Raw genomic sequence first — 25,626 nt, 5'->3', positions numbered from 1 at the left:
AGAGCCTCTGCCCATCTTTACTTCTGAGAGACTCTGCCTCTGTAAGACATCCCTTTTCTAATCACGTTACAGACCTGATGTCAATTAACTTAATTACACTGAACAAAAATATAAACACAACACTGTTGTTTTTGCCCCCATTTTTCATGAGCTGAACTCAAAGATCTAAGACTTTTTCTATGTACACAATAGGCCTATTTCCCTCAAGTTTTGAGGGAGCATGCAGTTTGCATGCTGACTGCAGGAATGTCCACAGTACATCCAACCGGCCTCACAATCGCAGACCACGTGTAACCACACCAGCCCAGGACCTGCACATCCAGCATCTTCACCTCCAAGATCGTCTGAGACAAGCCACCCAGTTGCTGCTGCAACAATCGGTTCGCATAACCAAAGAATTTATGCACAAACTGTCAGAAATCGTCTCAGGGAAGCTCATCTGCATGCTCGTCGTCCTCATCGGGGTCTCGACCTGACTGCAGTTCGTCGTCATAACCAACTTGAGTGGGCAAATGCTCACATTCGATGGCGTCTGGCACTTTGGAGAGGTGTTCTCTTCATGGATGAATCCCAGTTTTCACTGTACAGGGCAGATGGCAGACAGCGTGTATGGCGTCGTGTGGGTGTGCGGTTTGCTGATGTCAACGTTGTGGATCGAGTGGATCTGTACACAATTCCTGGAAGCTGAAAACATCCCAGTTCTTGCATGGCCAGCATACTCACCGGACATGTCACATTGAGCATGTTTGAGATGCTCTGGATCGGCGTATACGACAGCGTGTTCCAGTTCCTGCCAATATCCAGCAACTTTGCACAGTCATTGAAGAGTAGTGGACAAGAGGAGTGTTGCACTGCGCGAGGAAAATGGTGGTCACACCAAATACTGACTGGTTTTCAGACCCCCTGACCCCCCCCCCCAATACAGTAAAACTGCACATTTTAGAGTGGCCTTTTATTGTGGCCATCCTAAGGCACACCTGTGCAATAATCATGACAGTTTGTGCAGAAATTCTTTGGTTATGCAAACCGATTGTTGCAGCAGCTGTCTGGGTGGCTTGTCTCAGACGATCTTGGAAGTGAAGATGCTGGATGTAGAGGTCCTGGGCTGGTGTGGTTACACGTGGTCTGTGGTTGTGAGGCTGGTTGGATGTACTGCCAAATTCTCTGAAACGCCTTTGGAGACAGCTTATGGTAGAGAAATGAACATTCAATTCACGGGCAACAGCTCTGGTGGACATTCCTGCAGTCAGCATGCCAACTGCACGCTCCCTCAAAACTTGTGACATCTGTGGCATTGTGCTGTGTGATAAAACGGCACATTTTAGAGTGGCCTTTTATTGTGGCCAGCCTAAGGCATACCTGTTCAATAATCATGGTCTAATCAGCATCTTGATATGCCACACCTGTGAGGTGGATGAATTATCTCGGCAAAGGAGAAGTGCTCACTAACACAAATTTAGACAGATTTGTGACCAATATTTGAGAGAAATAGGCCTTTTGTGTACATAGAAAATATCTTAGATCTTTGAGTTCAGCTCATGAAAAATGCGGGCAAAAACAAAAGTGTTGCGTTTATAATTTTGTTCAGTGTAGTTGCTACCTTGCTATGTGTACTGCGTTAAGCTAACTGAGACTTGTTATAGCACTTGCATATCATTGCTCTTTTGTTTATTTTGATTGCTTGTCCATTATTTCATTGATAAAAGTGTCTGCTAAATGACTAAATGTAATGTAAATATAATTTAACATGTCATATATATATTTATATATTTATATATATATATATATATATATATATATATATATATATAGGTACTTTTATTTTATTTTTAACCTTTTTAATCAGATCGAATTATTAAGCACACCGTCCAAAAGGGGGTTTCCGCAGCTGTACCACTGAAGAACCATTTTGTTTAATTTTTTCCACTCTAGTAAGAACCTTTTGTTCAATGGAAAGGTTCCTTGGATGTTAAAGGTTCTTCATGGAACCATCAATGCCAATAAAGAACCTTTATCGTTAAGAGTGTAGAAAAAAACATTTATGGATTCCACAAAGAACCTTTAAGAGAACAGTTCTTATAAGAACTATTTTTTCTTAATGTAAAGAATAATTTAATAGTTTAACAAACTTTTTTTTCCCCACTCTAAGAACAATTTGTCCAATGGAAAACTTCCATGGGTGTTACAGGTTTTTCATGGAACCACTAATGCCTACCTTCATTTTTAATTTTGTAAAGAAAACATTTTTGGGTGGAACCTTTCAGTGAACAGTTCTCAAAAGTACCGTATTTCTTAGTGTAAAAAACATTGTAATAATCCAAATAACTTTTTTCAATTATAAGAACCTTTTGTCTAATGGAAAGGTTGCATGTATGTTAAATGTTCTTTATGGAACTTTTGATGCCAATAAAGAACCCTTATTTTTAAGAGTGTGTTGGTTTTTGTAAATAGCATGCATGAAGTATGCAGTAAGCAGTACATCAGCTGTTATTTCTGCACGTTGCCCTTGTGTGTTACGTGATGGTGTACTCGTCATGCTGTGAAGGACTTTAGGATGACGCGCTCAACCGCTGCTATTCATAGCCGAGTTTTGCTGAGTTTAAAGTGATGTCATGTTTCAAGGCCAGGAAAACAGGATTGTATCAGATTCGCAGGGCAAAAATAGACATGTTTGAGGAAGCTGTATTTTGGGCTCTCTAAATTCTGTCCTTCTGTACCTAATCGTCCTGTTTATCTCCAGCAAGATTTCCGCGAGAGAGAGAGTGAGAGTGAGAGAGAGAGAGAGAAAGAGAGAGAGAGAAAGAAAGAGAGTGTACGCGGTGACGTCCCAGCGCTGGCGCCTCAGGAGGGGAGGAAAACCTCAGCATCAGCAGTAGTGAAAACAACTGTTTGCTGTTTTCACTCTGATCTTTTCCATGCTGTCGCCATTTAATCTTCTGTCCCGTTTCTGCTCAATGTTCTCCATGAACTTCTGGCAAACCTCCTTGACCCCTTTCCAGACCGGCATCTAGGCCAGGCAGCCTCGTTCTTGCCCAGGGGACGTCTGTCTAAGACTTTCTATTATGGGAAAATTAAAGGCATAGTGAGCTCTCCTGGATAATGCCTGAATGATGTGCACAAATTTATGCTGCGTAGTAAAAAAAATACGACGCTGCCCTGTTACATTACCTGTCCTTTACAGAGCAACTATTATTGTTTATGTAGCAGTTTTATGGTTTCATGTTTCAAAGTTATCAGTATCCACCTCATGTAGGTAAGGAGGCTTTTGTTCTTGCAAATGTTTTTTTTTTTCTTCCTCCTCACCAACTGCTGATCTCCGCTTTATAGCTGAATAACAATAGTAAACAACTGAATGAATGTTCAGAGATCAAGAAAATGAAGAACCATTGGAGAGATAATAGGCATTGTCATCGTACAAATCTATATCTGCTTCTTGCCCTCCTTTGCCGATGCCAAAATTTGGACGTTTACCTGTTGGAAACAAGATTAGGGGGCCGGACCGATGTGGATTAGTCCCGGGACCGCGGTGTGTCCTGAGGGCCTGACAAACGAGGGATGCGGGAAAGGGTTTGTGGTTAGAGAGTGTGTGTTTGAGTCTCTCAGCTGATCAGGCTCTTATGAGAAATCTCATATCAGTCTGATGTGTCTGTAAAACATAACAGAGAGCCCTGGTCTGATTTATGTGACAGGCCTGGATGTGACTGCTTTTACTGGAGGCTTTCTGAGGAGATGATTTCTTGTTCTTGATCTCTGGAGAGACAGTAAAGATGTTCACGTGGATACGGCATATGATTACTGCTGTTTAGAGGGGAGATTTTATTTTTTTGTCTGAAATAGCACTTTTCTGCCATGATTTAATGACTCTCATGTCGTTTGACTCCAGTAGAGTTGTTGTTCTGTGAAGGAAATATGTTGGTCTTGGAATTCCTTGGTTTATGCAAGAAAAGATGCATGTGATGCCTTTGGGCTATTTTTGAATTTAACACAAGTGTGAGATACATGTTTGTGTTTCTCTAAGTACTAAATAAACATAATTAGTAAATTGAATTTCACATTTTAACTATTAATTTTTTAGTAATTAAATAAAGCTTCTTTATTATAATTTTTTTAATGAATAATTAATGTATTATTTAGTATATTTAAATGCAGCGCCTAACAAGACATGGTGAAAAAATATATAATACAAGGATGAAAAAACATGTATTTCGTTCTTTTCGCATTCCTCCAAGAAACCTTTACTATCCTTCTTCTGTAAAGCACTTAAGGACATGTTGGGTCTTGGAGATGCTTTGTTTGTGCAGCAAAAGGATTTATGAGAGAGAAAAATGTTTTCTATAAATAAACATAATTACTCTATTTATATATATATATATATATATATACATATAAATCTAATTTATTAACTATTTATTTTTAATTTTATTATATTTAAATGGAGCTCCTAATGAGACATGGTGATCGAAAACAAAAAATAAAGAGAGGGAAATGTTTTAGTGCCTTTGCTAATGTTTTGCATTCCCCGAGTAATTTTGCATTCACTCAGAAAATCTTTATTTTACTTCTTCTGTGAAACACTTACAGAAATGTTTTGGTTCATGCAACAAAAGTGGATAATTATTTTTAATGTGTTGCATTGTATTTGGTGACATGACTTATTTGGCAATTTTTTAATTCAACAAAAGCATGAATGAGATTTATGAGTGAGAAAAAATTTTTAAGCAATAAATAAGCATTATTAATAAAGATTCAAATTTAATTTATAATTTAATTTATTTATTAATTATTCATTTATAATTTGGCATATTTATACAGAGCCCTTAAAGAGACATGAAGATAGAAAAAGAAAAAATATATTTAAATTTTTTAAGTTCTCTCACAGATATTTCCCCCAAGAAACTCTAAATTAATTTTTTTTTTACTTACATATATTACTTACCCATCACCTTGTTCCTTTCGTGGCTTTATATTTTTAGAATACTATATATCATTTGTTTTACTGACAAACTTGTGTTAGAGAAATGAAATTTATTTGAATTGCAATTCAGTAAACTCTTTTTCCTGTCTTTCAAATCTAGTGCGTGTGGCCAGTTTAAATTCCCACTCATTAAATTGAAGGGAATCAGTTCTTAAATTCAGAATTATACCTGATTCTGCTGACCACTCATCTTAGCCGTGGTCAAATTTCTATAATGCACAGCCTTGAGCGGCTTATATAGTATTTCTGTAGCTCAAACGGATCATGGTGCTATAGCAACATCAAGGTCATGGGTTTGATTCCCAGGGAATGCTTGAACTGATAAAATGTATAGTTTAAGTGCAAGTCATTTTAGTTAAAAGTCTTATGTCACTACTCCAGAAAAATGTTTCTGAGTTTTGTGTTGTATATACTGTCCGTTTTATTGAAGGAAAGTGTTCAGACAGTTTCGGTCTGGTGATGCTGTAGACAGGATATAAGTGCAGAACATCAACACCGCTGTAAAAACAAATATTGGTTTAATTTACGCCACCTGCAGATCGGTCTCCTGTGAAGGGATGGGACATGATGTGAATATGAATGTGCCATATGACGATTGTGTTCTCTCTCTCTCTTTCTCTTTTGTTGTGTTGTCAGTAACTGGTCCAAGATGCAGAGTGCACCTCAGAGAAATGTTTATCACACCAGGAACCTTTCAGAAACATCAGAAAATGAGATTTCTAAAGTGTTGCTGTGCGTGTAAAGCTGTGAATAATTGTGCTTTGGCTGTTTCATGCCTCACCATCCAAAAACTATATGCAGCTATGGATGTTATTGGTGTAGTGGACTGCATTTTCTGCATATTTTTCTTGCTTGTTTGAGTTATAAAAAGGATTGATGCACCTGCTATGAAAAATACGGTAGCTTTCAGAATTTACTTAGTCCAGAATGAGTATTTATTGAATGATTTGATTTGATTTTAACTTGTTAAATCTTTACCATATTACTAAAATGAGACACATTTTTTTGTAGAAGATAAATTAGGTGGTTTACTTATAAGTCATACATGACCGAGTAAAAATATGTCATTAAGAAAAAGGGCTGGCTTAAATTTATTTCAGAAAGTAATGAACAATTTATTTTGGGGGAAAAATGCAGTTTTAATAGTGTGTGAAGCAGTAGGATTTATTTTTAAGGTTAGGGTTTTTAATTATATGTAGCTCATCCTGAAAATGAGACACTTTGTTATTTATGTATGCATGTATGTCTAAGAATAGTCATTAATTTTAAGTCATTAAGTGAAAGTCTTGGTTCAAATTTATTTTGTAAATACTAACCATTTAAAATATTTAGATAAAATAATTTCATGTATTTTTTTCATAATAAAATGGTTCCATTAAAAAATATTATTTGTAATATTTTAGTAAATAATTTAACTAAATCATATTTACTAAAATATTATTATATATTACTTGTATATGTATATAAACAAAAAAATATATATATTTGCACACCAGTAATGTTCTAATGAATTATGTTCAATTTAAACTCTTTATTCTTTCAATTTTCTATTTGTCATTGACAAATATAACTTCATAAATAAATTAAGTACATTTACTTGTATTCTCTTTATATGGCATATTAATAATAGTATGAATATGCTAGTGGGTAGTTATAAATGAGCTAGTGGATTTTAATCCAATTTTAAATTAGCACACAGATCATATAATAGACAAGAATGTAAAAAAAAAAATCACAGTTGTTTGAAATACACAGTCAAACTGAGTGCATTGCATTGTGGGATATAGTATTTCACAGTGTGCTCTGATTGTTAACTGTATACCTTTGCAAATGTCATCCAGGAATTGCATGCACATAGAAAATGTGCATATTGCGCACAGTATGCTTACTGTAAAATATCATATGAGTAATATCATACTATGCCATTCCAAACATACCTATAGTGTTTCCACAGATTTATGAGTTTCATCTTAACCATGACCACCCCTGTAAATTAGTTAACCCTCATGCGCTGTGTAGGAGGACAGCGGTGATTATGGCTGCTGCAGTGCTGCGGTGTGTGTGAGTGTTTATGAGAAGCATATCACCTCAATAGCATTCTGCAGTTCTATGATGGTATGTTCTGCTGTTAAACATGGGTAATGGGTTGTGTTAGGGGTCTTTTAGAGCCCCGGAGGTCTCAGAGATGAGCTTTGGAGCCTTGCGAACTGAAATAACTAATTTACACAATTGCATTATATGCGACTGCAAAATAGATACTGAGCAAGCATTGGTCATTAAATAAGCGTAATAATATTCACAAAAATTGCCATTCTCTTCTACACACACACACACACACACACACACACACACACAGAGTTGTTAAGTGTTTGACTGACGTTTGTGTTTGTTGCAGGTATGGAGACATGGTTCCAAACACCATTGCCGGAAAGATCTTCGGGTCTATCTGCTCTCTCAGTGGCGTGCTGGTTATCGCCCTTCCTGTACCCGTCATCGTGTCCAACTTCAGCCGAATCTACCATCAGAACCAGAGAGCGGACAAGATGCGAGCCCAGCAGGTACTACAGAACCGCTTTATCCCAGTCTAGATTTGTTCTGGATATTCTTCTGGTTTTAAGAACCAGTTCATCCACAAATAAGTCTTTGCAAAATAAGTTTTCTATTAGAAATATATGATGGTAAGAGTTGGATGTTATGCCAAATCAAGAATAACTTATTTGAATGCTTTGTTTTAACCTGTTAACCTTTTTAATTTTAGGGTTAAGACACTTTGTAAAATGTTTTTGTCCAAGAAAAAAATTAGTAAATTAGTTTAGTTTTTAATTCTTTTAAAAAGGGGTGGGCTCTTTGTGTGTGTGTGTGTGTGTGTGTGTGTGTGTGTGTGTGTGTGTGTGTGTGTGTGTGTGTGTGTGTTTGTGTTTGTGTGTGTGTAAAAAATCTATTTAAAATTTTGGTTAAAATATTTTCATAACATTTTCACACATTAAATATTTCATTTGTATTTATACTATATATTGCCAAAAGAAAAAAATGCATATTTGCAGAAACACCACTAATCTGTTCTACTTTATCTCATCCAAATAAATAAATAAATGAAAATTAAAAAATAAATACATTTTGATTGTCATATTTCCATTTGTCAGTGATTATAACCATGGATTGCCTGCTAAAGACCAACAAGTGGGTGGGTAATATGCTAATGTTTCACGGCTTGGGATTCGTTTTAAAAATTACTTGTTTCAATGATTCAAAGTCGACTCTTTCTCTTGAGAGACAATAACTTCATACACGGTGCACTTTCAGATTTAAAACTTAGCAGGATGTTTTCATTCAGTTCGAGCTGTGTTACACACTGCATGAAAGGTCATTTTCAAAAATCCATAATAAGGGTACAATAGGGATAGGAAAATTCTATCATAATTTTACTCATCCTCAAGTTGTTCCAAACCTGTAGTAGTTTGTTTCTTCTACTGAACAGAAAATATATTTTGAAGAATGTTGATAACCATATAGTTAATGGTAGCCATTGACGTTTTTACTATGGAAGTCAAAAGATACCATAAACTGTTTGGTTACCAACATTCTTCAAAATATCATCTTTTGTGCTTGAAAGAGGAAAGAAACTCATACAGGTGGAACAACTTGATGATGAGTAAATTATAACAGAATTTTCATTTTGGGGTTAACTCTGCATTTAAGTATCCTTTCTCTCTGCTGTCTTTGCAGTTAAGTAGCCAAAAGGCCAATAAATAGCATTAAACAAACCATGATGTGACTTAACAGTCTCACTGGCATCATTACTACTGTCGCTGCAGTTGTGTGTAAAACAAATGCTGACAGGATCGATTCAGATAAATTCTCTTCTGTTTTACAGAAAGTTCGACTTGCCAGGATTCGCTTGGCCAAGAAGGGAACCACCAATGCCTTCCTACAATTCAAAGAAGAAGGAGGATTTCAGGTGAGATTTTTTCATGAGTAGTCTTTAAACAATGTGACCATGTACTCACCAGACCGGTATGACTATCTTGCTTCAAAATAAGAGGACATTTTGAGGACAGCAGTGATCAGGAGCTGACATGCTCCAAAGAGGCCAAAACACAGTAAAAGTAGTCCATGCTACCCGTAAAAATGAAGTCATTTCAACTTCTTAAATCTCATTTGTGTGTATGCAGAATTCATGTACGCTATCATTCAAAAGCTTGCATCTGTAAGATTTTTTAATGCTTCTGAAAGTTTGCAAATGCTCTGTTATGCTGCATTTATTTGATCAAAAATACAGTAAAATAACAGCAATATTGTAAAATATTATTACGATTTAAAATAACTCTTTTCTATTTGAATGTATTTTTAAAATCAAATTTTTTTCTGTGATGCCAACCTGAATTTTCAGCATCATTACTCCGGTCTTCAGTGTCACATGATCCTTCAGAAATCATTCTAATATGTGGATTTGATGCTCAAGAAACATTTATTATTATTATAATTATTGTTGATCACAGTTGTGATGCTTGATATTTTTGATGAATGGAAAGTTCAAAAGAGCATTTATTTGAAACATAAATCTTTTGTAACATTCTAAATGTCACTTTTGATTAATGCGTTCTTGCTGAATAAAACAATTCATTTCATTTTTAAAAGATCCTACTCACTCCAAACTTTTGTACATGTATAATGTACATGCCCTAAAATCTAAAAAAAAAAGAGAAAAAAAGTCTGTTGTGCGTGATTTCATCAAAGCAAGCTTGTTAAATAGACAAAGATTGAATAAAGTTTCAGTCTGTTCTGGTTATCCTATAAGTTGAGAAGACTTTAATTATAGCACACAAATCATGTGGATTACTTTTATGATGCTTTTTGTCCTTTTGGGAGCTCGCAAGCACCCATTTCTAGTTAAAATTATTCTGAATGTCTCTTTTTATGTTCCTTGTAAGAAAGTCATACAAGTTTGGTACAATATGAGGGTGAGTAAATGATGACAGAACTTTGATTTAGCTGTGAACTATATATTGAAATGATCTGAAGAACAACAGTCTGTGTCAATCTCCCAGTCTGCCTCACTGAGCACATCCAAGAAAAACTAGTCGAGGATTTGACAATGTTTGCCTGACATAAAATCTTTAAAAGATACAAAGAGCTTTGTAACATAAGGGGAATCTTTTAGCACAGACATTAAACATCTGACTGTATGAGTCTAGGGAGAAATAGACAGTGATATTTGTGTTTATTCTGGGAAATCGTATTGTTGAAAAGGAATCGTTAAGTGTTCTCTCAACTACAGTTAGTATTGCGTCTGCGTACAAAGAGTGTAATAGATGCTGCAATGATTCTCCTGCAGAAATGTTTGATATTGGATCTTCCATAATATGATGGTTTTCTGTTTAGAGGCTAACAGGAGCATCTCGCCTTGACAGCAAATTTAAGAATGATAAATCTCACAACAATTCATGCACATTACTGGCCAAGCTGGTGAAGTTTACATCTTAAATATGTACATTTAGCTTAATAGATACTCAAAGGAACAGTTCACCTGAAGATGATCATTTTGTCATTATTTACTCACCCTCATGTTGATCTAAAAGACTTTCTTTCTTTCTGTGACACATGAAGATTTGTGTGTGTGTGTGTGGTTTTGTGACCCAAAGTTCTTAAAAAAAAAAAAAAATTGTCATACAGGTTTGGAATAGCATTAGCGTAAATTAATTTTCATTACTGGCCAAGTTGAAGTTTTTTTGTCTTGAATACTTACATTTTCACCAATTCACCCGAAGATGACAATTCTGACTTTCTGTGGAACACAAAAGAGGATATTTTGAAAAATGTTTTTTCGTCCATATAATGAAAGTCAATGTGGTCCAGTGTTGATGCACTCCAAATTTCCACACTTTAATTTATTTATTTTTTGCTCTGTTTTGTGTGTTCTACAGAAAAATGAAGGAGAACCAGTCTCTTAGAGACTGCATTCTCTTAGAACAGTCTCTTTAAAATTTGCCAGAGATCACATTGCCACAATTAAAAAATTAAATAGAATGCAACAGAACTGCTTAAGAAATCTAAATTCACAGATTTTAGATAGTGTGTTAACTCACCCTCATGTTGATTCAAACTTGAATGACTTTCTTTCTGTGGAACACAAAATATATATATAATAATATATATGTGTGTATGTATGTATGTATATGTATGTATGTATGTATGTATATATATATATATATATATATATATATATATATATATATATATATATATATATCATCAATACAACGAAAGTGAATGGGGTCCAAAGTAATTTACACCCCAAATCATACAGGTTTGGAAAAGCATGAGGGTAAATTTATTTTCATTCTGTTTAAAAATTGCCAAAGGTCTGCCATCTTTAAAATATGAATCAAAATGTCTTCGTCCATTAATAATGCCAAACTTTCACTGCTCAGAACTGCAACAGAAATCTAATTTCTCAGCTTTTAAAAGCATAAAACTATAAACGTTTAATACAACACATTAAATCACAGTGGAACCCAGCAACGAGAATCTCAGCTTCAGCATCAAAGTATTCATATTCACAGCATGACATGAAGGGTCATTAAAGCGTAGCATACCAGCTCGTAAAAAGTACAGTATATTATTCGGCTGCCAGCGTGCTGCTAAGCACAGAACAGATTTCTGCGATATTAACGATCATACGGTCTTTCTGGTCTCATCAAACAGTGTTACAGTATGTGTAAAGGTCAGTCATTTGGCCTCTGAGAATGCGTCAGTCCCACAAGTGCCTTGTAATAACAGCTTTTTCATATGGCCGCTGACATTCAGAGTCAGCCAAACGTTTGAGGGCCATGCCCTGGGCGCCACGTCCTTGCTGTGAGGAAATAGCAATTAACAACAGGGAATGGAAGGCAGGTGATGCCAGACAGGTGGGATGCACGGCAGTAATTACAGAGACCCTTTAAGGCGAGTCAGTTCACTTGACGCTCATCTTGGTAAAAACCCCCGGGTGGCTTTTTTTTCAAGGGGTCAGGTTCAGGTTAGCATGGTTCGGTTAGCCTCCTGCTGATAGATGCCGTAACTACACCATCTGTAGGCCTGTAAGAATTGGAGATCTAGGAAAATGTAGTTTTGACCTGGTTCTCCTTCCTGGGTCGTTTTATGAGGCGCTTTACCTCATGAAGTCATTTATCACAGAATGATTCAGCAGTTTATAAAGTATTTCAACAGGTTTTCTTTCTCCTTCCAGCATGTGGGTACGCTACGAGAAAATGAAAATTCTGTCATCAGTTACCCACCCTCATGTCATTGAGAGAACTTTGACTTTCTTCTGCTGAACACAAAAGGAATTAATTTTGAAGAAAGTTGGATAACTGTTTCAGTTCACATTGACTTCCATACAGTCACAGCCAATCCTCCCTATACGCAGAATACGCAAGCTGCGTAGGGCCCCCGACACCAGGGGACCCCCTTGCTCTCAAAGATGTTTTAATTTTTGTTTCGTTTTTGAATTTGGCCAACAGTTATAAAAACATGAATGATCATTTCTTTTAATGCGGTGCGTTGTCACCCTCTCTACGTAAAAATCAGTAAAATCATGTAACGTGAATGTTGTACAGTCTCTTTCTCGAGACTAAAAAAAACGTTGAAAGCGTACCAAGCCGTGGAAGAGATACTGTTTCTCAAGAGCTTTCCGTGAGCGCAATTCGAAACAGAGTGAAATACGGATAAATGCATTTCATTCATTCTTTCATCGCAAACTCCCGTTTTGCGTAGGGCCCCCAGAAGTCTAGGATTGGCACTGCATACAGTTAACCAAAACTGTTACCAACATTCTGCAAAATATCTTCTTTTGTGTTCATGTATGCATTTATTTTCTTCTGCTGAACACACAAGAAGTTATTTTGAAGAATGTCAATAGCCAAACAGTTTTGGTTCCCATTGACTTCCATGGACAAAAAATACTTTAAATAATGGCAACCGAAACTGTTTAGTTACCAACATTCTTGAGAATATCTTATTTTGTGTCTATTTTAAATTATAATTTTTTTCTTCTGCTAAATACAGAAGAGGATATTTTGAAGAATGTTGATAATCAAACAGTTTTGGTTCCCTTTGGCGTCAACTATTTTGTTATGAACATTCTTCATAATGTCGCCTTATGAGTTCCTGTATGCATTTCTTTCTTCTCCTGAATACAAAAGACTATATTCTGCTGAAGACAAAAAAATAATATTTTGAAGAATGTTAACTAAACATTTTCGGTTCCCATTGACTTCCATTGCATTTTTTGTCCATACAATGAAAGTCAATGGGAACTGTTTGGTTACCAACATTCCTCAAAATATCTTCTTTTGTGTTCCTGTATGAATTTCTTTCTTCTGTTGAACAAAAATCATGATATTTTGAAGAATGTTGGTAACCAAACAAATTTAATTCCCATTCCATAGTATTTTACAGTGGAAGTCAATGAAAACTGAAACTCTGTAGTTACCAACATTCTTCAAAATGTCTTCATTTATGTTCCACAAAAGAAACGTCTTACAGGTTTATAATGACGTGAGTGTGAGTAAATGACGGTAGAATTTTCATTTTGGGGTGAACTGTCCCCTTAAAATTCTCAAATAGCATTTTCTCCTCTGCATTAAGTGTTATTAAGTAGAATGTTTATTCCAATAGAAACAATCTCTTGCCCTTTTCCAATCACTGCCTTTATGAGGAAGCCCTGGTTATCATTATTCTGCGATAATTGCCATCCCAGGGAAAACAAACCTGTTTAAATATCTGTGTCTCTCTGTGGTTTTATGTAATTATTGCACTCGTTGCAGTTCCTCTTGCTCCGGGGTGTGTTTACTGTGCTTGTCGTTGATCGTGTTGCTCTTGTAATACATTCTGAATATAGAGTCTACTTCACGGTTAAGGGCGGAAAATTAAGATATACAGTGTAAATAGCAGCGTATGGATTTTCTAATTTGTTTAACATAAATTGAAAGTTACTTAAAGACTAAGAAAGAATAAAAGCAAACCTGATGATTATGCTTTCTGAAGAAAATAGGGTGGTTGATCATGCCAGCATGATGCTAAATTGTTGTGGGTGGTTGCTAAGGTGTTCTGGGTTGTTGCTAGGGTGTTGTTAGGCTGGTTTCTGGTTTAACATAAAAAGTACTATTTTACTTACTTAACACCTATTCATAATCAATTTATTTAAAGGTAGTTTAAAGTAGTTTAAAGGGATAGTTCACCAAAAAAAAAAAAAGTTCTGTCATTATTTACTATCCCTCAACTTGTTCCAAATGTGTGACTTTATTTCTTATATGATTGTCCAAACTTATTTTCCATATAATGAAAGTGAATGTTCACCACTGCTGTCAGATAACCAAGCTAGATAACTTGTTTTATGTTCTTCTGTTTCTTGAAAGCAGGATTTTTTTAAGTGTGTTGTGGTGTGTCGGTCTTGAAATCGTATCTGCCATAGACTCGTGACCTGTCAGTTTATCAGATCATAACTGCAGGGATTAAAGCAGAGCTCTATTCCATCAACACACCTTATCCCACTGCTGAAATTCATCTTCACCACGCAGGAAAAGTAGCTGTATTCAAAGTGAGAGAGAGATTCAATTCATGTCTTTACTAATGCGGCAGGTAGAGTTCTCCGGAATCTTCTCAGGTTGTGAAACCCACAATAATCCAATATGTACAATCCCCGAGTGAGGGGGTATTTTTTTCAGCATGGATCTATAAACCCATTACTAACAGGCCTGCAGTGCTATTTATAAACCAGGTGAAGGCTTTTTTTTCAACTCTTCAGCCTGTTCTGGCTTTGAATTTCTACTTAGGTCTTACTTTTGTCTCTGCACAATGTTATTCAGCACTCAAGAGTCTGTGCGAGTCTTGACCTTTGATGAGGTCATTAGTTCAAGTTCAAGTTCAAGTCTGCTTTATTGTCAATTCTTCCACATGTATGGCACATACATACAGAGAATTGAAATTGTGTTACTCTCAGACCCTTGACACATACAGTTAACATTAAACACTGACAGTAGACGTTCAAATACAAATAAATACAGTTTAAATATATATACATACAACTATACAGATATACAAATGAGGACATTGTAGAAAAATAAAGAAAGAGATAGATAAAGTGGCATAAGGCACATGGCAGAATATATAGAGTGCAAACCAGTTAAATAAAACTGTGCAGATATATGTGTAGTGCAAGAAGAGCTTATCAGTCTGTTAAAGTGACAACAGAGCAGTCTTTTTATCAGACTATCCAAGAGGTAGTTTGCAGTCAATGCTGGATGAGGTAGTGATCAGTCCAATGCTGCACAAGTGACAGGTGCTGGTCACAGTTTTTAAGTGGGTGGGGGGTGGGGGTGGAAGGTCCTGGGGATGTGGGGAGCTGGGGGGGTTGTAGTATCACAGTTCAGTGTTGTATGGGGTAAAAGAGGGGAGGGGGGGCAAGGACGGGAGGGAGTTCAGCTTCCTGATAGCCTGATGTATGAAGCTGTCCTTCAGCTGTCCCTCATAAACATAGGAAATGTTTATGTGATTTATGTATAATTTACCTCTTATAAATTATAATTGCCTTAGACTAAGGCATTGTTATTGCTAAACTAAGGCAATACTAAGCTTACTAAGGCCCTTAGTAAGCTTAGTATTGCCTTAGTTTAGTAATTCAAGATTCAAGATTTTTATTTGTCACATACACAATTATACAGAGTATAACCAGCAGTAAAATGTAAGTCTGGTCCGCTCCAAGGACAGTGCAATTATATAATATACAAATATTAAGAAAAAGAAAAGTAGAAAAAATAAAAGAAAAGAAAAGATAAAAAATATAAATATAAATATAAATGTGCAGGTCAGTATGTTGTTGACTTAAATAGTAATAAAGAGGAATGTGCAAAAGAATGTGCAAAAAAGTTGTACAGGGTATTTAAATAGCAGCAATGTGAGGTAGAGAAAAATTATGAATAGCTTATTGATATAGTGATAGTAGAATAACAATAATAAGAATATTAAGAATAATAACGTATTGACTGAATTGTTCAAAGGAATTTAAAAATAAAATTATAGATCAAAATAACTCTTCATGCAAAATACAGTATTTTATTTGGTTGTTCTTAATAATAATAATAATAATAATAATAATAATTATTATTATTATTAACAATAATTAAAATAAAATTATTAATAAAATATAACAATAATAATAATAATAATAATAATAGTAATCATTTAATTATTTTAAGTAAATTATACTTGCCTTAGTAATCACCACTAAATATAATGCTGTATATTATTCTGAAATAATAATGATAATTACAATTTATTATGATTATTTTTAGTATTTTTATTAATCATAATTGTACTTGCATTAGTAAGCACCACTAAATATAGTATAATATTTTCTTTAATAATAATAGTAATACATTATTATTATAAAAATAGTAAAAAGTATTAAACTTAATCCTTAGGTAACTCATCAGACTTAAACTGCTAACCAACCACTTATGAGCAACCAAGCCACCAAGAAAAAAATCCAACATTGTCATCATCATTAAAAGCGTCTTTTTTAAAAGTTTGTGTTATGATTTACAAACGCCAGTGACCTGCTAGAGTTCTTGATCTTATCTAACCTTGGAGCTTTTAGAATCCTGCATCATTTTGATGCATAGTTTTTTCTTCGGTACAGCCTGCGTAGATGCTAATCACGGGTAGTTCTGTCATCTAATGGCTGTATCTCTTGTCTCCACTGAGAAAATTGTGTCGTTAATGTGACGTCCCTATCAGCGCTTTTTTAACAATGGAATTGTCAGTGATTGATGGTTTAATACCCTCTGAGGTTCCTCTGCAGGGAGGCAAATCTCTTCTCCTGATGGAGTGTTCGTGAAGAGAGTATTGCTGTCTGTGGATTTGACTGAAATGTATTTATTTGGGATTTATTGCTGGCGTACCTACGATTGGGTGGCAGAGAAATTCACTTTAGGTTCCTCGGTCAAACAGGAAATAGATTAAGACAAATTGAGATTGTTTAATTTTCTCATTTCATGCCGCACCGAAGGACGTATCGCATTTTTGATAACGTAGTGGATCCTTTATTGAAACAGCTCTGTAGAATTTGTTTGCTCACACACTTGCGCTTTGGGCCATTTTTAAATGTAGTTCCCGTGTTGAATTATATGGGAGTGAAATGCTTTCTATTATGTTCCTGGTTGTCTCAGTTCTGTTGGGCCACAAAAGGATTGAGACATTTAAGTTTTTCCATCTGAGAACAGGAATTGCTGTTTGCTCCCACTCACGTCCTTTCTTGAATGTTTTCACCGGCTTAGCTGCATCATGCCAATCTACTTGGGACTTTTAGTTTAGCAAAAACAAACCTAATTGTGCTTAGGTCCAGTTATTGGTGATCTTATCTGCCCCAAATCCCTCAGTCATCCTTGGTTTCGGCTGACGTGGCATTTTCATCGTGGCGGACAGAGCCGTCCTTGCTCCTTCCTGGCTGTCAGAGCCATGCCGAACGGCCCGTCCTCTGTTTTCTCGATAAGATCGGCTGCTTTAAAGGCCTCCGATGGGCTGCATCTAGACGGAATGGCGATAAACCACCTTGACTTGAGCTACAAAGAGCTCGGGGGGCAGATGGTATCGGGAGGCATAAAAGAGAGATGTTTTCTTGAGAGACTTGTTCTTCAGGACACGACATCCTCGTGTGTGATCGTTTTACAACCAGAGGTTAAAGAGGTTACTGGATACGTGCGCATGGCATCAGGGACAGCAGTCTGTCTCGAGAGGTAGTTGTGTGGTGAAGCAAGGTCAAATCAAAGGTGACATGAGGGCAATGACACTTTTAACCCTCAGTGAGCCAGTGTAGTGTTCAAAGCAGTTCAGTAATGTGTTTTTCCAGTAATTATGGGATAAAAGTACACAGAACAGCAGCTCACATTCTAAAATGTATCATAGCAACAAGTTTGGCAAGAACAGAATTTGAATCTCCCAGCATGCCAAAGTGAGACAACATGGTCACTGCCTACTCACTACATTGCTGATTGTTTTGGATCATATTTAGCAGTCTTTCATGTACATATTTGGTCTGTTTGTTCTTTACTGTAGTTATAGAAAAATGAAACTTTTTTTCTCAATGATATTGTGTGGTTGTTTCACATCTACTTAAAAAAACACTCAAATTGGAAATTTACAGATAAAAAGACAGTAAATCCACTTAGAATATTACTAAACCTTTCTGTCAAATAAATGTTCCTTTGAACTTATATTAAAATACATATTTAAATAGAATACAATAAGACTATAATTTTAAATATATGTATATGAAGTACAGGATTAATATGAATAAAAATGATCATCATAATGCATTAATATTATTATGTGCCACTGCCAGTTGCTATGGTAAGTATAACTGATTAATAAAAATTATACATTATTTTAACCATTTATTATTAATTCTTATTATAATACTTGCCTTTAGTATGTAAATAAATAAAATAGTGTATTTTCTCTCTTTCTCACTCCCTCTCTCTCTATATATATATATTGAAACATCTTTTGAACATTTATATTTATACAGAATTTATTATTATTATTATTATAGAAAATACAGTAGTACATTTTATTTATTTTAATTATTTGGGTAAAAGTTGACCACACTGGGAGTTATGACTAATTCCCATAAGAGTCCATAATAACAATAACAATAGTTCATAATAATAAGGCCAAATTTTAACCAAAAGGTTGAACTTTGCTCTGAGGACAAAATTGTTTTGTGGAATTAATTGATAGCAATATTTCTGTAGGTTTATATATATATATATATATATATATATATTTAAATATATATATATATATATATATATATATATATATATATATATATATATATATATATCCAGCCATACATTGGAGATGACAGTGAACAAATTTTTTTGTGAACTTTTGTTCTTTAACAAAAATAAACCTGAAGTCATGCTGATGTTAACATCCTCTGAAGGCTGTAAATAGTCGTGGTCGCTTTAAATAGAATTGTGTCCACTTTAGATTGATGTTTTAAGGTGAGTTGCAGGTATCTAAAGGCATGGTTTTTATGGATCGTCTTAAATAAACTCTTGTGGTGTTTTTATCTCTCAGGATCGAGACGGTGGCAACGCACTGTGTCTGAAGAACAGATCTGCCTTTGAGCACCAACACCATCACCTGCTGCATTGTCTAGAAAAGACAACAGTAAGTAGCTACACCTCAGTCTGTTACTGGACACAAATTATGACACATTTCTTGTTCAGAATATCCTAAACGAAGCATTTCCTCCTGTATTTCCAACAGAGCCATGAGTTCACAGACGAGCTGACGTTCAGTGAGATGTGTATGACTGAGTCGGTGGGCTATCGCACCAGCCGCAGCACTTCCATCTCCAGCCAGCAGGGGATGTCGACGTCCTGCTGCCCCCGCAGGGCTAAGAGAAGAGCCATCCGCCTCGCCAACTCCACCGTATCCGTCAGCCGGGGCAGCGTACAGGAGCTGGACACTCTGCAAGTGCACAAAACCTTTGCTGGACCCCAAAGGTACGACATCACACAGACCCTGATCATTTATTCACATAAAGAAAAGGAAAAGTATTATTAGAGCCATTATGAATTTTGCATTATTACAATTAGAAAAAAGTTCTCATTACTGTAATAGAACATAGAATTTAGAAATTAACCAGTCCAGACAATTTTTTTTGCTAATGCTACAATAATTTATACTTACAATAATTTATAGTCATTTATCCTTTATATAATGTAATAGTGAATTATATAAATGCATAATTATGGAATAAATATATAATCATTTATATTATGAAATAATAAAAATCAAATTGTATATATAATTTAATTGTTTACTAATTCATAATTATATCATGATTAAATTTTTTCCTATTAATCTTACATTTACATATTTAGCATATTATAGTCATTTAGCAGACGCTTTTATCCAATCTCGACAAAATATATATTTTTTACTAATACTGCCATAATGTATACCTACAATTGTTACTTTACATGTAATCAGTATATATAATTTAAATATTATATAAATTAATATTATATAATAAATTAAACCTAATTAAATAATTATTATAATGATTATGATTGTAATAATTTATAATTAGAAATCATTATAATTTGAAATATGTAATTATTTCATAAAATGTATAATACACACAATTATAAATTAGTAAAAATTATATATAATTATATTATATATATAATTTGAGGGAAATTATATAAATGCGTAATAATTGAATATATAATAATTTATATGTAACATATTAAATTTTTTATATTTCATAATTATATATTTTAAATTATATATTATATATTTTTTAATTTAAAATAAATATTTTATTTCCATATTTATTCGTACAGTAATAAATATGAGATTTGTTTTAAATTCATGTTTTAATACAAAACAGTTAATCCCTTTCTTATGGCATTAATAATATTTCTGGACATTTTTCTTAAGATTTCTAAAACTTGTAAAGATGGTAAATTATTCTCATATTTTTTCTTTTCTTTTTTGTCATAGAACACAATTAATATAATAATGAAGTTGGCTATATTTGATACACAATTAACAATATATTAAAAAAAAGATACACTGATGAGTAAAGCATGTTAGACTAATATAATTTTAAAATTTTCATGTAAATGACTACAGCAAAAATTGTGGTTGAACAATAAGTTCTGTAACTATATCCCATCTATATTCCATCTAAACTATAACTTTTTTTTCTTGTGAATGTATGTGTGTTAGATGTTAAACATGATTAACTTGAAACTGACTTACTTTATCTTTTCATTTATTTAGATGGATTTTATTTATAATTATTTATGTTGTTATTTATTGTTGTTATATATATATATATGTTAACACTTTGGAAACATTGTGTTACACAGTCATGCTAATAAAGCTGAATTGAACTGAATTGAATTGTATGTGTGTGTGTGTGTGTGTGTGTGTGTGTGTGTATGTGCATGCATCCAAACAGCCGCTCCAGTCTCAACGCCCGGACAGAAGACCTGAAGCTAAACTGTGAGGACCGGGATTTCACAGCGGCTATAATCAGTATACCCACCCCACCCGCCAACACCCCTGATGAGAGTCTGCCGCCCTCTCCTGCCTTTCCCGGAATCTTACGCAACTCTCGCTCTACTTGCTTCACCCATGAGACAGTGAAGATCTCCTCCTTATAACCGCCACAAGCACACAAGCATCCCCCAACTGCACAACGGAAAGGAAGTGATGGAGGCTTCTCCCAGGAAAGATCTCAAACGCCACAGAAAAGACAAAGTGCATCTCTTAACGAATCTGCTTCATTCCAAAAATCGACAATTTGACGTGGACTCACATGAGCTGACATGCTTTTTGTGACCCTGGACAATTGACGCAAGACTGACTGTACGCGTTTGGGGGAGATTTAAAAGATGAACTCTAACCGCATTTTACGATAATCAGCAGTTGTAGTGGCACAGAAGGCCTTTTACTTTTAAAGATATGCAATGTTTCAACAAGCAGGAATTATGCCTATGCGTCCACTGCGTAATACAGTTGCAGGAGAGATTATAAAAGGTGGAAATTATCGTAAAGTACATCGATATATCAAACCCATAGATCTTTGCAGGGAAAAATACAACGGCCGAGATAAAGGAGATGGTGTATATGTATCAATATTTGTATCATACCTCTTTAGATCACATGCATCTTCAAAACCCCACAAAAAAAAAAAATGAGGAGATTTCTGACTCAATCATGCATGTTGTTGTATAGTAGATACCATGGCAGAGAATGGAGCCGCCAACATGCTACTCTCACATACTTTTGCATGGTACTTCTTTTACCTCCGTTTCATTTCATGTTTTCTTTCTTGACATTGATGAAAAAAGACGGAGTATTAATGATCAAACATGTTGCACCAGATGTGCACATTAGGAAAAAAGAACGATAATCATTAAAAAAAAAAACATTCAGGCATGTTCTTTGCAAAAATCTGAGGTCGGCAATGAGTGAGTGTGCGCGTGAGTGTGTGTGTGATGGGTGACTGGGAAGGACTTGAGTTATTTGATCACAGATATGCATGGATACCGTTGTAGGTATTTTTATGTGTTTTCTCCCATGGGAAAATGAAAAGTTTCTATAGCATTTTAAAGCGAATGGAGGGCGTTTACCACTGTCATTGAGTTTTACTGCAGTAATTAGAGTCACTTCAACTTATTTTTCATTTGGCTTGGTAATTAAGTGTAACCTTTAAAACTTAGCTTGCTATTTTTATACAATAGCTTATGCATCGAACACGGCTATGTAACGTTCCAGTGAGGCATTTCTCTAATTTGTTTTAAAGCTCATCTGTTAATGTTTATTTAAAAATCATAAGCAGCAATGAGACAGGCAATAATAGTGTAATTATTTTTTACTACAGAACAGAAGCGAAAGAGAAAATTATATATGGAAATTAGTACAAAAAAGGAGGAATGCAAATTTGCACTTGACTGTGATGAAAATATATTTGTTACTCTGTTTACAAGCATTGTTCCTAAGTTATTTTTACGTTCGTTTTGGTTCTCTCTCTCTCTCTCTCTCTCTCTCCAGCTTAATAAAGCAGTGTGAAGTGGTGTATTTAATAATTGGTCAGGCATCTGCTCAATTTTGACAGGGGGTGTTGGATGAAACGGCTCCCGGTAGGAGATTAAAGAGTTAGATATCAAAAGCACAGAGGTGTAAAGTCTATTCCACAAATAAAGTGAACAGAACTCAGAAAACATGGTGTGTGTCGGCTCTCAATCACATCTAAACATACGCATCAGTTAGTTTGAAATGTGTCATTATTGAGTATCAACAGTGGCCCCAAAAATGTCCGAATGTCAACGGTTTATGGTGTTTTCTTCAGATTTGCTGACACCATCTGATATTTTCTAGTGCTAATCTTCAACGCGACGGTTCAGATGTTCACTTAAAAGTTTCATGGCTAATTGTTTTCTGGTTTTCTCCTGAGGGAGCACTGTGTAATTGGCTATCAATTTGCATAATGTGAGAATTTTCCATTAAATCACAATAATTTAGCTGAGCGTAATTACCCACTCTGCAGCCAATGATTTACTGTTAAGTCAACATGAAATGGCATTTAAAACCCATTTAACTTCTAAAATGTGATATTTCAGAGAGGAATCATAGAATGCTAAAAACATGTAGGGTTATCTTCTAGGAATTAATGAATGAAATATCAGGAAATGGAAGGTGTTTTTTGACTTTAAAGCTATGATGAAACTTAAGTAGCCTATCTTCTGTGTTGTGATGTGCATCCGAGTGTAATGCATTACTGGAAAAGACAAATGAAGGGTGTGGACTTGGTTCTTTGCATCAGTTGTTTACTGGATTTTGAGATGTAGGCATTGCACTCAAAAATGGAGGCAGATCAACATGACTTCGCAGAAGCAGGATTTAAACTGAACAAATGATAGTCCCCACAATGGACTATCCAAAATGTGTTTGGATAGTCCGAAATTAAACCATAAATGGTTTAAAAGTTACATTTTAGGCTGGTCTGCCTGATTGAGATGACCAATCAAATCAAAGTAGGCGGGGTTTACTGTTCACAGACTCTTCGGTTTTGATGAAAGTAGTAAAACATTTAGTATTTGACTGTTTTACGATAGGAATGTTGAAATGCTATTGATGCAAACTATACTAGACTTTTTTTTTTTTCCACAAATATGGCCGTTCTGAATTGAAAATGGTATCATTTACCTGATTCGTGTATTGAATGTAGTGGGAAGATAAACGTTTTTCAAAACATCTTCCGCAGAAAGAAGAACATGTTTTGACCACTTTAGGCTACATGACGACAGAATGTTCATTTTGGGGTGAATATCTCTTTAAGTTTTATGTCACAATATTATCTTTTCCCTCGAAATGTTGAGAAACGTTTAAGATAACTAATTATCGTTTCATCTTAATGAACAAGAACAACCCACAGCAGAGAGAAGCCACATCTCTGAGTCTCTCTGTATATCTTTCCTCTCTCACGTTTTTGCTTCTTGACTGCTTGCAAGAATATAAATACACTAAAATAGTACAAAATAATCATTGGGTTTCTTCATGTTTCGTACGTGTGCTATGAATGATTCGGATGGGCTTGAAATGTTTGCGCAACACTGACCTTTAGCTGCAGATGTGGTAATTGCAGCGCTTAACCTCATGAAGTTCACCCAAAATTAAAATTTGTCATTAATTATCCACACGTATGTAAACTTGTACAAATGAGAACCAGTGCCAATTATGCATTTTTAAGGCGAGACACCCCAGGTTAATAGGATAAGTAGCCTAACTAATAAATATACTTCCCCAGCTGATTCTGATTCTGATCATTAAGAATTACATTTAACATTTTTAGTATTACAAGTTTTCTGAAATGTTATGTTTAGATATGCAAATGAGGATTTATCTAATGAAAGATGTAATGATTGTATACATTTCTAAAACAAAAATCTGAACGTTGAATGAAGCCAGGTTCAAAATTCATGTTTCATTTTGCGGACTTATTAAATGTTTCTACAAAGGGTATTTTGGATATCTCTTTTTATCACTTTTTATCACATAAATCAGAAAATACTGTCAACAACCAGGAAAATAATAACAATATTATTAATAATAAATAAGTAATTTATATATATATATATATATATATATATATATATATATATATATATATATATATATATATATATATATATATATATATATATTAGGAATAAAATGTTGTATAAAATCAGGAATATTATGTATGAACAAACCCTCTGCAAAAATTGGATACAGATAGGAATGAAACTGTAATGTTTGGTTTACGTAGGCTATGTATTATAACTGAATTTCACAAATGCATATAGATCAAGTGCTATGAAATAAACACTTAAAACTGTATTTTGGATGTTTTCTTTCTACTAGTCTGAAAAAAATAAAATAAAATGGAAAGCCAAAATCTCAAAATTGACAGGTGTGTGAAAAAATTTTTTTTTTGCCCGTAGTGTCTCACCTTAAATCTGGTCATGAATGAGAGATTGCAGAGAGGACAAGATTATCCATAAATATTTGCTTAAATTAAACACAAAGCTAATTTTTATCAAGTTAAAAGCAGATGAAGGGTCTTAGGTGAAGAAAGTGAACAGGATGTTGAAAAAAAAAAAAAAAGATTTAACATCACAGAGCCCTTAAAAGCAGGTACAACATTTGCCCTGTCCCTTTCCTCCATCCTCCTCTCTGCGATCATGTGGTTCCTGCTCCTGTATTTGCAAATTTCAGCTATTCAAGGCAAGTGAAACTGTATTTAATAATTAAAACAAATTCCATATTCTGACCCTGTTTACATGCATTGTGTTCCATTCTGCTGTTAATTGGGCATTAGATGGAATTAATTTATTGGCCATACAGTGGCATGCGAAAGTTTGGGAACCCCTTGCAGAATCTGTGAAAATGTTTTTTTGTTTTGTGATGGTTGTTCATGAGTCCCTTGTTTGTTCTGAACAGTTCAACTGAGCACTGTTCTTCAGAAAAATCCTCCAGGTCCTGCAGAATCTTCAGGTTTCCAGCATCTTTTGCATATTTTGCAGGACCTGGAGGATTTT

The 25,626-nt window shown here is 34.7% G+C and overlaps 1 protein-coding gene across 1 annotated transcript in view; it reads left to right on the top strand.

Moving 5' to 3' along the window:
* Nucleotides 1-22,761, top strand: part of LOC306848990 (A-type voltage-gated potassium channel KCND1-like) — a 78,251-nt gene extending 55,490 nt beyond the window's left edge. Inside the window, exons 2-6 of the mRNA XM_079383793.1 lie at nt 7,371-7,533; nt 8,850-8,933; nt 19,100-19,192; nt 19,292-19,530; nt 21,000-22,761. Of these exons, the coding sequence (XP_079239919.1) occupies nt 7,371-7,533; nt 8,850-8,933; nt 19,100-19,192; nt 19,292-19,530; nt 21,000-21,204 (784 nt within the window). The 3' untranslated portion in view covers nt 21,205-22,761. The remainder of the gene's footprint in view (nt 1-7,370; nt 7,534-8,849; nt 8,934-19,099; nt 19,193-19,291; nt 19,531-20,999) is intronic.
* Nucleotides 22,762-25,626: the final 2,865 nt, after the last annotated feature.

The sequence above is a fragment of the Barbus barbus genome (genome assembly GCF_936440315.1).
Source record: "Barbus barbus genome assembly, chromosome: 29".
NCBI lineage: Eukaryota > Metazoa > Chordata > Actinopteri > Cypriniformes > Cyprinidae > Barbus > Barbus barbus.
The sequence above is the reverse complement of the archived record's forward strand: the minus strand, read 5'-3'. Positions and strand labels throughout refer to the sequence as shown.